The sequence below is a fragment of the Lathyrus oleraceus genome, chromosome 3, assembly GCF_024323335.1.
Source record: "Lathyrus oleraceus cultivar Zhongwan6 chromosome 3, CAAS_Psat_ZW6_1.0, whole genome shotgun sequence".
NCBI classification, from domain to species: Eukaryota; Viridiplantae; Streptophyta; class Magnoliopsida; order Fabales; family Fabaceae; genus Lathyrus; species Lathyrus oleraceus.
Window position 1 is genome coordinate 332,734,224 of NC_066581.1, and position 13,088 is coordinate 332,747,311.

The following is a 13,088-nucleotide window of genomic DNA, read 5'->3' on the forward strand; positions in this document are numbered from 1 at the left end:
CTTCTTCGGTATGATAGATCGGGTTGTCGAAGTCATATAGGGGTGTAACAGAATTGTTATCAATGATATCCGGAGAATAATCGCGTTTGCATGAATGTTGATTCATGCATTGCTTTAGAGTTGGAACGAGACAAATTAAAAGGAAGGAAAATGAAAATAACCATTGCCTTTTTTATTATATTATTTTTTAACTGCAAAAATAAATGAAAAACAGAGAACACCGCTTTTTATGCGAGAAACATCCGTTTATCAATGATGCAAATACTGCAAAATGAAACACATGAGGTGACCCTTACAATGGACCATTACGTTTCGGGCGAAACGTGTGGCTTTCATGCAAACAGAATTAACAAACAGAAATATTACTCTTCACGCAGAGTGACAGTGATGATCTTTTCGGCTTTCCAGTTCTGGATCTCCATTCCTGGTATGCACGGTTTTATTCACGAATCGAGCTCGCAGTCACTGTCAGTCTCCTCACCACAACATAGATACGGCCTGGATCTAGCATTCCAGCACTGGTGAATGTGAACGGTTGGTGACGACCTTTATTCTGTCCAAACGAGCCTTGGCCTGACTGATAACCAATCCCAAACTTATCCTCCTTCACCGCAACATCTATCACACTTCCCCAACCTGGGGCCTCACCACTCTTCATCTCTTCCACAGCCTGTTTATAAGACGCAATGGACGGCTTCTTCTCTCTTTCGGCGAAAACGGAATTCTCGACCTGGACGGTTTCAAACGCCTGGCTTGGTGTTTCGAATATTTCACCGTCCATTTCCACGTACTTAAATGATGACAACTGGCTGACAAAAATATCCTCCTCACCGCAAACTGTCATGACTTGCCCGTCCGAGATATATTTTAACTTCTGATGTAGAGTCGATGATACTGCCCCAGCAGCGTGTATCCACGGACGACCCAACAAACAGCTGTACGCTGGCTGAATGTCCATGACATAAAACACAGATTTGAACACCTCAGGACCAACCTTTACGGGGAGCTCAACTTCCCCGAACACAGCCCTTTTAGAGCCATCAAACGCTCTAACCACCAGATCAGTAGGCCTCAAAATCAACCCCTCGCAGTCCAACTTAGCCAAGGCCTTCTTAGGCAACACATTGAGTGACGAGCCCGTATCAACCAAAGCATGCGAAAGCACAGCTCCTTTACACTCCATCGAAATGTGCAGTGCCTTATTGTGATTGCGCCCGTCCATAGTAAGATCAAGATCAGTGAAACCTAACCCATGGCTGGCTTTAACACTGGATACCACGGTCTCTAATTGATTGACTGTAATCTCTTGCGGGACGTAGGCCCTCTTCAAGATCTTCAACAAAGCATCTTTATGACCTTCTGAACTTAACAACAAAGATAAGAATGAAATTTTGGACGGAGTCTGTTGCAAATGATCAACAAGCTTGTACTCAGACTTCTTAATAATTCTCAAAAACTCCTCGGCTTCGGCGTCAAACTCACTTTCCGGCTCAATAGGCGCCTGTGCCACTCTAGGAGTATCCTCATTCACCACCTGTTTTCCTTTCTCCCTGGCTAAAGCCTCGGCCTTATCTCTCTGTTCTTTTTCTACATCACCACCTCTCAACGTATTAGGTGCAAACAACCTCCCGCTGCGAGTGAAACCCCTAAGTCCGGCATTGTCCACCTTTGAAACGGTGGTGTCAACTGCAGCCTGATCTTCCTTCTTTTTCCCATTGCAATACACATCACCACCATAGTCCCATGGCACAACACCATCACTTTCATACGGAATAGGTCCAGGTACCGTGATGGTAACTGGAGCCACCTCTGCCGGCAATGACAAGTGGACAGGATCGAAATAAATGGTTATCGTTGAAATATCCTCATTCTCCAAAGCAACTTTCCCGAATCGGAGACTTCCCTCATCCATCATTTTCTGAACCGTCTCCCTCAACATTACACATCCATTTGCAGTTACAGTACAAGCAGCACAATAATTATCACAACCAGGAAAAACTCCATTCTTTAACAAATGTCTCTTGACCACAGACATTGGGGTCCTCAACTGATCCACATCCGTCACCCCGATTTTACTTTTATCCTCAGAAATTACATTCACCCCCATCTGACCATGCGTCGGCATGGGATTAACATTAACATTCAGCGAGGGTTCAAAATTGATGGCCTTGGAATCCACCAAGTCTTAAACAACATGCTTAAAGGCTTTACAACCCTCAATATTGTGCCCGGGAGCACCAGAATGGAACTCACACTTGACGTTCTCATCATAACTTGCAGGCCTCTGATCTGGTCTTAACGGAGCTAACGTCCTCAACTGTACCAACCCGAGATCCTTCAACTTCTTCAACAGAAGGACATATGTCATGGGTGGCCTATCAAACTGGCGATCTGCCATCCTTCCCCGAACTTGGTACCCAGCCCTTTGTGTTCTCTGCTGAGGTGGCTGCTATTGTTGTTGCTGTTGTGTGAGTTCATTATCAGCAGGAATTGTTACTGCAGCAGTATGCTGGTAGTAATCATTCATACCGTGTCCTCTTTGGGCATACACAGCACTCGAGTCACCCTCTTTCTTGCGCTGACCATTTCTGAAGGGCTTCTTCAATCCAGACGACGGAGCATTTCCCTGTATTTTTCCCATTTTCAACCAGCTTTCAATCCTTTCACCAGCCACTACTATATCCGCAAAACCAGTAACAGGACATCCCACCATCCTCTCAGCAAAAGTCCCCTGAAGAGTACCCATGAACAAATCTGACATCTCCCGATCCACTAATAGGGGTTGAACCCTGGCAGCCAACTCTCTCCACCTTTGTGCATACTCTTTAAACCCCTCGTTCGGATTTTGAGACATACCCTGCAACTGGGTACGGCTTGGTGCCATGTCAGCGTTAAATTGGTATTGCTTGAAGAAAGCATCCCCCAAATCCTGCCAGCTCTTTATATCTGACGATCTCAACTTGGTGTACCACTCGAGAGACCCGCCAGATAAGCTATCCTGGAAAAAGTACATCCAGAGCTTCTGATCCATGGTGTAAGCAGATATCTTTCGAACAAAGGCCTGAAGATGATTTTCCGGGCAAGAACTTCCATTGTACTTATCAAACGTGGGCACCTTGAACTTCTGTGGGATCACAATCCCCTTGACCAACCCCATATTTGTCATGTTAATAGCCCCAGGAGTAGTATGGCTTTCCAGAGCCCTAATCTTTTCTACCAGTACCTGAATCTCTTTGTTCGGCGGTTGAACACCATACTGACCGAACTGCTCATTCAGCATATAAAACTGATCCTCTTCTTTATCCTCCACAGCCCCAAAAAAAATAGAAAACTGAGTTTCCTTCAGATTGTTGCCAACATGACCTGGGCCATTGCCTGAAGTAAAACCAAGACCACCACCATTGTTGATGAATACACCACCATTAGTTGCCTTCCTTCTGGGATCGCCACCATCCCTAGAACCGCCGGGACCATTGTTGGAGTTACCCTCTTGATTATTGCCACTATTGGAAATCGAAGCCAGCTCAAGCTTCTCCACCTTCTCGGCGATTGCTTTCTGCTCCAGGGCGAACCCTTGCATGGTGTTGATCAACTCACTCATCTTCTCTTTCAGCTCGAGAATGTCAGCATTGGATGGATCCATCATTCTGGGTTTGTTGTGTCTGGTAAAGTATCTGTGCGGACGAGCTACGTGCAGAGGGATGATCCTGCGTGCGCGAGAAATGATTCTTGTAACAATCAAACACGTTAGAAACCGACATCTGCAAAATAGAGGACAAGTTATTATGATTCATGCATGAATGCAATGTTTATCCTTATGAGGAACATTTGGTCCTTCGATCCTGGCTTCATGGAGACGGATAATAATTCGACAACAACATTCTGACATAAATCATCTGGCTTCATTGTACAGAACAAAAAGTTGTGAGGATGTCTCTCAACCTGAATCACAATCAAGAATGTACCCTGCATATGGATAAACATGAGTTAGATACGGATTAATGCAAAATGGGAATGATGCAGATGCATGAATGCAATTCATAGTGCCATCCTCCAAGACATTTGAACATCAACTGTACTGGATTCCGGTCTCAGAACTGATCACAATCATCCAAGGGACTAAGTAACCACAAATCCAACTCGGGGGATCCGAAATAAACGGAACTGGAGAATACATCACCATCATCACAGGAAAATCACTGAATAGATAGCAACAAGATCATCTGGGCAAGTACCCCAAATCTAACCCGGGGAATCCGAAATAAACGGAACCCGCTAATAAATACCACAGACAAAACTCTGGCGTGTCAGAAATAAATATCCATAAATCCAACTTATATATAGAACCCAGATTACGAATTGAACCAAAGTCACCATCAAAGAGTCACCAACAGAACCTGTACCTGTAGGAACCAAACCCCTCCCCTCACGGGTGAATTCTAATAAGGTCATCCTAAGGCGGATAATCGATCTCGACAATTGGATGAGATACTCAACGGGTTTGCCCTTTCGGGCGTGCCGTGCAGCTCTCATAAGATCATCTAAACCAAAGATCCGGGAAAGAATGGTCACCGAAGTCAACAGCTCAAAAGAGATAACCCAACCATAGTGGAAACTCCACAAGGAAGAGCTCTCTCAAAAGAACCTCGTCCGGCTGTGGTATGTCACGTCGCAACAACATGTTGATCTAACATGTGAGGAGACATGAGACCACGCTAATCCTAGGTGTATACTCGGGCTTGGGTTTTAGCCCCACTCAGAACACCCACCCCCAAATCAGAGGAACCACACCTGTCCGGAATCCAGCACAGTGATAACATGATGTATGCAAAACAAATATACACATAATCACAGTATAATAATCACAAATGCAATAAATAAAGCAGTAAAAGCAACCCAAACTACCCTAAAAACTACGCTAGAGAGCGCTAGGATTGACTCGCTTAGGGAAGATGGACCAGCAAGAGGTCAACATATGTCCCCAGCAGAGTCGCCAACTGTCGCAACGCGAAAAACAACCGGCGAGGAAAATACAGAGCCGCCACCGACGCTATTCTTCCTATGACGGAAAGGAAGCGCAGGACTAACCTAAGAAAGGGAAAGGAATGGTCTTACGACCAGAGATTACAAGGTACGGGAGTTGGTTACGCAAGGGGAAGGTGTTAGCACCCCTCACATCCGCCGTACTCGACGGGATCCACGCTCAAAAGATAGCTCAAAGAATAGGAAAAGGGTTGTTAATAAACTGCTCAAAGAAACTGCACAAACTGGAACGATAAACAGGTGGGGAAGAAGGAGAAGACGGAATAAGCGAACTCGGCAGGATGTTGCATCCTGGGCCTACGTAGTTTGTCAGAAACAAACATCAGAGTTGACGTAGTTCGGGAAGAGGAGACATGCTCGCTAAGACATCGCTTCTTATGCCTACGTATCTCCTCTATCCAGAGGAGAATCAGAGCACTCGTAGCTCGGCTAACGCACGCTGAAACAAGACACCACAAAGGGACGCTGAGACGTCAAAAGAAACACCCAAAAGGAAACAAAATGCCAATACATGGACTTACACCCGACTCCCAACAATAACAAAAAAAAGGAAACAGAATGCCAATACATGGACTTACACCTGACTCCTAACAATAACAAACGCTAACCAGCGAACACAAAAGAAAAAAGGTTATCAGAACAAACCCTAACAAAGTAATCAAATATCCAGAATAAATCCTGATATGTATAACCAATCACCAGAAATGAACCCCAAGTGAATAACAATCGTCACAAATGAACCCCAATATGAACCCCAATACGAATAACAATCATCACAAATGAACCCCGAGATGAACCCCAAATGAATAACACTCATGACAAATGAACCCCGAGATGAACCCCAAATGAATAACACTCATCACAAATGGACCCCGAAGATGAACCCCAATATGAACCCCAAGTAATAACAGAAGAAATCCCCCAAATCAATATAGGTGAACCCCGAATGAATAACAGGTAACCAAAGTGAACCCTGAAGGTGAGAAAAACAAGAAAGGGGGGGGGGGGGGTTGAATTGTTTGGAAAATAAGCGCTTTTTCAAAATAAAAACCACACAAGGAATTTATACTGGTTCGCTTATAACACAAAGCTACTCCAGTCCACCCGGCCAAGGTGATTTCGCCTTCAACAAGGACTTAATCCACTAATCTTGAAAGATTGTTTACAACCAACGTCTAAGAGAATGATCTCTTAGTCCTCTCAAGTATACAGACTGCGCAAAGTCACTTGAGGAAATAAAATAATAGATAAAGAACTATGTAATCTAGAGTGCTTCTAGGATAAGCAAATATTACAACAGTAAAAAGTGTTTCACGTTCTAAGCAAAAGCTTTGTGAAATATTGAGAGAGAGTGTTTCAGTGTATGCTCTTCTTTTTCGTGGCTTTTCTTAATGTTGATTGCTGTCCTTTATATAGGAGTGAAAGGACCGTTAAAATTGATGGCAGATAATTTGTGTTGAATAGGAATTAATGCCATAACATTTTTTGTTTCTTGCCAAAACAACTTTTTCTCCTCGAAAAACTTCTTTCCAAAAATAGTTCCTTTCCATTTGAATTTGAAGTTAACGTTACTCTTTCTGTATTAGGAAATCCATTACCACATTGAATTTGAAGTTAACGTTACTCTTTCTGTATTAGGAAATCCATTACCAAAGTCTGCGTGACTCTGGGAATCTTGGAATCTTGCTGTGTTGATTCGGAGCTTCTGATGATGTCTTCAGATAATGCTGAGAGCTTCTGGAATGATATACCGTTGTTCAGAGTCAGAACTTCTAGAGTGTACTTCTTCTTCTTCAGATGCTTCTGATATTTTGCTGTTTTGCTCAGAGTTAGAACTTCTTGAGCGTGTTTCTACTTCAGATGCTTCTGATCTTCTGATAATTTGTATCTGATATGATTCTGTATCTGATGACGTCATCAGATCTCTTCCTTCTTTCCTTAGAACCCTGCACACTTAGAAACTTTTCGTTAGGGTGCCATTTTTGGTTTCATCCTTTGTTATCATCAAAAACATGGAATCTGTTGTAGAACAATATTTGTTCTTACAATCTCCCCCTTTTTGATGATGACGAAACAAACTTAAATAGCAGATGAAACATAACAAATATCAGATCAGATGCTCCCCCTGAGATGAGCTAGGGAGTTCAGAAGTTCTTACCAGAGCTTCCAAGCAATGAAGTTTCTTGATACCTTCTGCAATTTCTTAAGTCCAGTGTTAGATGAATTTATTTTTAAGAAATAGTATGTTGCAGAGTGCTTAAGGTATTAGGCAATATATTTCATCAGAGCTATATTCAGTTTCTCCCCCTTTTTGTCAGAATCAAAAAGACTTAAACAAATTAATCAAAAAGATGTTATATTCAGATAAAAGAGCAACAGAGAATGGTAAGAAGGCAAATAAGCAAACATCAGAACAAGGAAAACAAGGCAACAAACAAAAATCCTAAGTGCCTAAGGGTTGGGAGGCGGAGGCATCCTCTGAAGCAGTTGAGCCAGCATGTTCTGAATGTTGTCGTTGACGGAATCCTGTTTATCCATTCTGGCACGGAGTTCCTTCTGGTCTTTCTTAAGTTCTTCAAGTGTCTGGAGAACCATAGGGACAACAGTGGAGGACTCCCCCTGAGTCAGAGCACTCTGTGCTTCAGCAGAGGCCTTCGCTTCAGCTTCAGCAGCAGCTTGTGCTTCAGCTTCAGCGGCAGCAGCAACATCGGCCAGAGCTTTGGCTTCAGCTTCCTTTGCCCTTTGGATTTCTGCTTGTCGAGCTCTTTCTTCTTCTTGTCTTCTTGCTTCTTCCTCAGCTTCTCTGGCAAGTTTTTCCTCACTACGCCAAAAAGGTTTTTTAACAACGCATCTTAGACAGCGCTTTTAAAAGAAAGCGCTGTCTAAGGTTAAAATAAAAATAAAACACGGAAAATGTTCTAAAAAAATAATGAAAGCGCTGTCTAAGGGGGGGTCTTAGACAGCGCTTTTAGAAAGCGTTGTCTAAGACCCCCCCCCCCCCCCCCTTAGACAGCGCTTTTAGAAAGCGCTTTTAAATATAGACCTTAGTCAGCGCTTTTGAGAAAGCGCTGTTTAAAGTCTTTCAATTAAAAAAAAATTAAAACCAAAAGCGCTGTCTAAGGTGGGGGTTTAGAAAGCGCTTTTGGAAAGCACTTCATGCTTCCAAGAAACCCAATAGCGAGGGACACAGCAGAGCTTCCATCTTCATCAAGCCCTAGCAGCTTCTTCACCATTCCAATGTTCACTCTCTCTACTTTCTCTCTCTAAAAAACTGACATAGAAAAACAAACACCACCTAACCTTGTTGTTGCTTCCTCTTCCATCAGCATGCTACTAGTTCCTCCCAAACCTATCAACACGATCACAATCACCATCATGCTAGCCTTCACCTTCTTCCTCATCTTCTTCTCCTCCGGTTTCCTCCATTTCCCTTCCGTTTCACCTTCTCTCCCACCCATCCACCACTCCTTCACGCTCCCTTCCATCAATTCCTCTACCGACCCCTTCACCGATCTGCTTTCTTCCTTCAGGAAATGGGACTCGCGAGTGGGTTGTGATAAATTCAGAGAGAAAACAAATGGGGTTTTGTTGAATCACTCAAAGGTTGTTTCTTTGCAAGAGTTTGGTGGTGGGTGTGGGGGGTTTGAACTTAATCATGTTAGTGTTTTGGTTAAAGGGTGGACTTGGATTCCTGATAATTTGGATAATTTGTATTCTTGTCGTTGTGGGTTGAGCTGTTTGTGGACCAAATCCAATGTTCTTGCTGATAAACCTGATGCTTTGTTGTTTGAAACTTCTACGCCTCCAATTCAGGTAGATTTTATTTTTGCTGAAATGTATGAGGAACATTTTGATATGCTTGATTTTGCAATGGTGGTGAGTTTTTTGAAGTTGAAAGGTTTGTTTAGATAATTGAATTGAATGTACTATGTTTGTGAAATGCGTGAATCGTAAATTGGCACCGGCATAGTAATCAAGGTGATCTACTCTGCCATTACTGAGAGTTCCATTCATGATACTTACTATGGAATTGATATTGATTCTTTTTGTATTTGGAAAATGTTGTTCACTCACTTATTGTTTATACACATAATCTGGTATAGTGATTTCATACCAAGGACCGTTTGCTAGTGTAGGATCTGTAGTAGCATTTTTTTCATCCTGATTAACTGTAGTAATTCTAGGAAGTTCTGCTGGATGTGTGGAGGAGTGCATTTTATTTGGGAATTTTGGATAGATGTATGAAAGTGAAGAATAGTAATGAAGGTCATTTTTATTTCTTAGATTTTTTCTGCCGAATGGCCACAATTTTCACTCTTGTTCTTCCATGTTTACACCTCTACTGTAGTACCATTCCACAACTTCTTAGCAAAACAAAATTCTTGATTATCTTTATGGCTTAACCAATTACAAATAGCAGAAGGTTCAATTGGTGATAATGTCCCTCTTTGTTCTTTTCAAAATTTTATGAGCTTTATTGCCATTTTGGTTTTCTTTCTATTTGTTAAACTTTGTGTTGGTTCCGTTTCTATTTCCATTGTCAAGGATCAGATTTAAGAAAATCAACAATCAAGATGTCTTTTGACTCAGTTGTTAACAAATTACTTGTTCACAGAATGAAATTCTGACCACTCATCTTACAAACTTTCATTCTGACCACTCATCTTACAAACTATAAACAACACATATTATATGTATGAAACACGAAAAGCTTTCAAGATTTCTGTAGCTGGTAATATATGCTGTACTATTGGATTTGACTTTGTTATGATTTCATTTTCTATTTCAGAGACGTGTGGGAGAACCGCTTCGTGCGTACATGGATCTCGAAGCTGGTCGAAAGAGATCAGGCCGAGAGGATATATACATTAGTTACCACGCTGAAGATGATGTACAGTCAACCTATGCCGGTTCCCTGTTTCACAATGGACGAAACTATCACGTCTCTAATACTAACTATCACGTTCTCTAAAACAGTGTAAGTAATAATAACTTTTACAAACAGGATGTTAAACGATAGATAAAGAAAGGACTCATAGTAACCTGACCCAAGTTATCATCTGTAGGATATACTTGTTTATTGGTCTTCATCGCGGTGTCTTCCTCAAAGAAATGAACTTGCCAAGAAACTCCTCGGCTTGCTACCTAGCCATTCATTTGGCAAGTGCCTAAACAATGTCGGTGGTCTAGACATGGCTCTTTCGTTCTTTCCGAAGTGTGAAAACGATGCAAATACTAAACCAAAATGGTGGGATCATTTACATTGTGCCATGTCTCATTACAAGTTTGTTCTTGCAATCGAGAACACTTTCACCGAGAGCTACGTGACAGATAAGTTATATTATGCATTGGACTCGGGTACTGTTCCTATATATTTTGGTGCACCAAATGTCATGGATTTTGTTCCTCCACATTCAATAATCGATGGTAATTACATATAATTGTCTTAAATTGAACTATTTGCTTAAATTATGTATTTGACATATATACACATTAACGATTTCTTGTTATTATTGATTTTAGGGCATTTCCCATTGTCAGCTGTATTTGTCGTCACCATACTATCGGATGGTTGGCAAGGGAAAAGTGCATAACGTTAACGTCATTCTAAATTCATCTATTATAATTATTTTCCAAGTTACCATCTAACATTTGCCTAATCATTACAGTGGACATTGGTTGTTGCTCGCAATCAATCCTATCCGAGAAATTGTGTATTATCTTGACTCGTTAGGAAATGATTGGACAACATACCCGGATATGAAGGTCCTAATTGACACGTAAGTGAGAATGTTCAAAAATTTTCTTAGTTTATGTGAATTGTTCTAATTGCTTCATTTTTATTTTATTAGCGTCCTACAAGCTTTTCGGGCACAACGAGATATCCAAACCTCAAGGAGGGGCGCCAACTCCATTACATGGATTAATGTGGCGGTATATTTTTAATTACCACATTTTTTATTATATTAGTGATGACACTTGATAAAACTTAGGATTTATAATCCATATTTTTTTTTCATATGTAGTGTCCTCAACAACGTAATCAAATAGATTGCGGGTATTTCATGTTGAGGTTTATGCGAGATACTCTTGCTTTGGGCCGATTAAAGATTCCCACCGATGTATGTATTTCTAACTTATGAGTTATTTTTATATTTACACATATCTCATATAATTAAATAGTTGGAATTAATTCAAAATATGTTATATTATTATGTAGTACTTTGATGAATTCAAGTGTGCATTTTATACAAAGGATCAAGTGGACGAAATCAAAGAGGAGTGGTGTCAATTCATGATAAAGCTCAATGTTTGTTCATAAATTTGTGTAATTAATGTGTACATTTGTAGTATATGTTATGACTTGTAAATGTGTACATAAATTTGTATATATTTTGATACATTTAAGGCAAAATTGGTTTGAATTGGTATATATATATATTTGTTAGCCAAAAATTGGTAGAAAAAAGGCCAAAATGGCATATATAAAATGTGATAATTGTCTGTCAAAATCTGGTTGAAAACAGGTAGAAATTCTGGTTTATAAACCTGGAAAAAATGTGGTTTAAAACAAAAGCTTCAAAAATTTTCGTATACCTTAGACAGCGCTTTTGTAAAAAGCGCTGTCTAAGGGGGGGATTAGAAAGCGCTGTCTAAGGGGGGGGGGCTTAGACAACGCTTTTTGAAAAGCGCTGTCTAAGGTATACCTAAAAAAATTATAATAGGAGGGTCTTAGAAAGCGCTTTTGGCCAAAGCGCTGTCTAAGGAGGTGGGGCTTAGACAGCGCTTTTCAAAAGCGCTGTCTAAGGTATACCTAAAAAATTTAAAATAAGAGGGTCTTATAAAGCGCTTTTGGCCAAAGCGCTGTCTAAGGGGGGGGGGGGGGGGGGGGGGGCTTAGACAGCGCTTTTAAGATTTAAAAAAGCGCTGTCTAAACCTTTAGCAGCGGAGGTTTAGACAGCGCTTTAAAGCGCTGTCTAAGGCTAAAAAAAGCGCTGTCTAAGGTCTTGTTTGTTGTAGTGCCTGTAGTCTTGCCTCAACATCTCTGATGAAGTCGTTTCTGACTTGCTCAGAGATGTACTTCAGTTTGAAGGCTTCAGAAGTCATCCAGCCAATGACTCTGTTCCAGTGTGTCCTTACAGAGTCCGGATCATCACTGATGCCAGAGTTAATGGTCAGAGACTTGACCTTCTGTACTGAAGCCCATGCGAACAACATTATGGCTTCCTCAAGGGTAGGCATGGAGTGTTCAGGTTCGGGTTCAGATGTTTGGGTTGGAGAGTTTGGAGGGTTTAAGTTTAAAGTTAGAGGTTCAGGTTCAGCGGAAGTGTTTTGGGGGGTGATGTCAGAGGGTTGAGCTTTAGAAGGGTCGTTGGTTGTTTGTTCTGGGGGTGGTGAAGTGACTTTAGGTTCAGGTGGAGGTTGTTGTGGTTGTTGTTAGTTTTGGTTTAGAGAGTAAAGGTGAGCTAAAGTGGGAGAAGCGGGGTCAGAAGGTTCTGGGTCAGAGGAGAGGATAAGGTAGGGAGGTGATTCTGGGTTTGAAGATGAAGAGGTGGTTTGATTGAGTTCTTCAACTTCGGATAGAGGTAGTGATGTATTGGCAGGATTAAATTTAGGTAGAGGTTGTGAGGTTCTGGTTGTAGAAGGTGGGGTTTCAGAGGTGGTGAATAAAGGTGCTGGGAGAGGATTAGAGGAAGCCACAGGAGGTTCAGAGGGAATAGAGGGAGCAGACTTACCAGTAGATACTTGCAGAGGCGCTGGAGATCTTGTTTCAGAAGTTTCTCCTAGCCTTGATTTCTTTGCCTTTGAAGACTTCTTTTCAGAGGGACCTCTTTTGAACTTGAGGAAGTCTTCTTCTGAATCTAGACAATCTTCCAGTCTGAAGTCAGAGATGTCAACTCCTTCATCCTTCAGACGCTGCATATAGTGAAGGATTGCTTCTCTGGGTTCATTCTTGAAAAACCTTGCAAGACCATGTGGTAGCTTCCTCTGATCTTTTAAAGCGTCCCAGGAGGTGTCCAACGTAGGTTTGACTCGAATCTCCT

The 13,088-nt window shown here is 41.6% G+C and overlaps 2 protein-coding genes across 2 annotated transcripts; one reads left to right on the forward strand and one right to left on the reverse strand.

Annotated features, from left to right (window-relative positions):
• Positions 1 to 439: 439 nt before the first annotated feature.
• Positions 440 to 2,125, reverse strand: LOC127131136 (uncharacterized). Its single transcript, XM_051060073.1, has 2 exons — positions 1,483 to 2,125; positions 440 to 1,359 (listed from the first exon to the last, which is right to left on the reverse strand). The coding sequence occupies exons 1-2, from the start codon at positions 2,123 to 2,125 to the stop codon at positions 440 to 442; spliced, it is 1,563 nt and encodes a 520-aa protein (XP_050916030.1).
• A 6,148-nt stretch (positions 2,126 to 8,273) lies between these two features.
• LOC127131137 (alpha-(1,4)-fucosyltransferase) lies at positions 8,274 to 10,484 on the forward strand. The gene is made up of 3 exons (XM_051060074.1): positions 8,274 to 8,856; positions 9,833 to 10,006; positions 10,110 to 10,484. The coding sequence occupies exons 1-3, from the start codon at positions 8,371 to 8,373 to the stop codon at positions 10,482 to 10,484; spliced, it is 1,035 nt and encodes a 344-aa protein (XP_050916031.1). The 5' UTR covers positions 8,274 to 8,370.
• The last annotated feature ends 2,604 nt before the right edge of the window (positions 10,485 to 13,088 follow it).

Bases quoted from the DNA above. Each gene is read 5' to 3' on its own strand.
- LOC127131137 (XM_051060074.1), top strand. From the start codon at position 8,371: ATGCTACTAGTTCCTCCCAAACCTATCAACACGATCACAATCACCATC. The intron at 8,857-9,832 runs GTAGATTTTATT...TTTCTATTTCAG, and splicing joins CTTCTACGCCTCCAATTCAG to AGACGTGTGGGAGAACCGCT. The intron at 10,007-10,109 runs GTTCTCTAAAAC...TATCATCTGTAG, and splicing joins TCTCTAATACTAACTATCAC to GATATACTTGTTTATTGGTC.
- LOC127131136 (XM_051060073.1), bottom strand. From the start codon at position 2,125: ATGCCGACGCATGGTCAGATGGGGGTGAATGTAATTTCTGAGGATAAA. The intron at 1,360-1,482 runs GTGAGTTTGACG...TGTTAAGTTCAG, and splicing joins GGCGCCTATTGAGCCGGAAA to AAGGTCATAAAGATGCTTTG.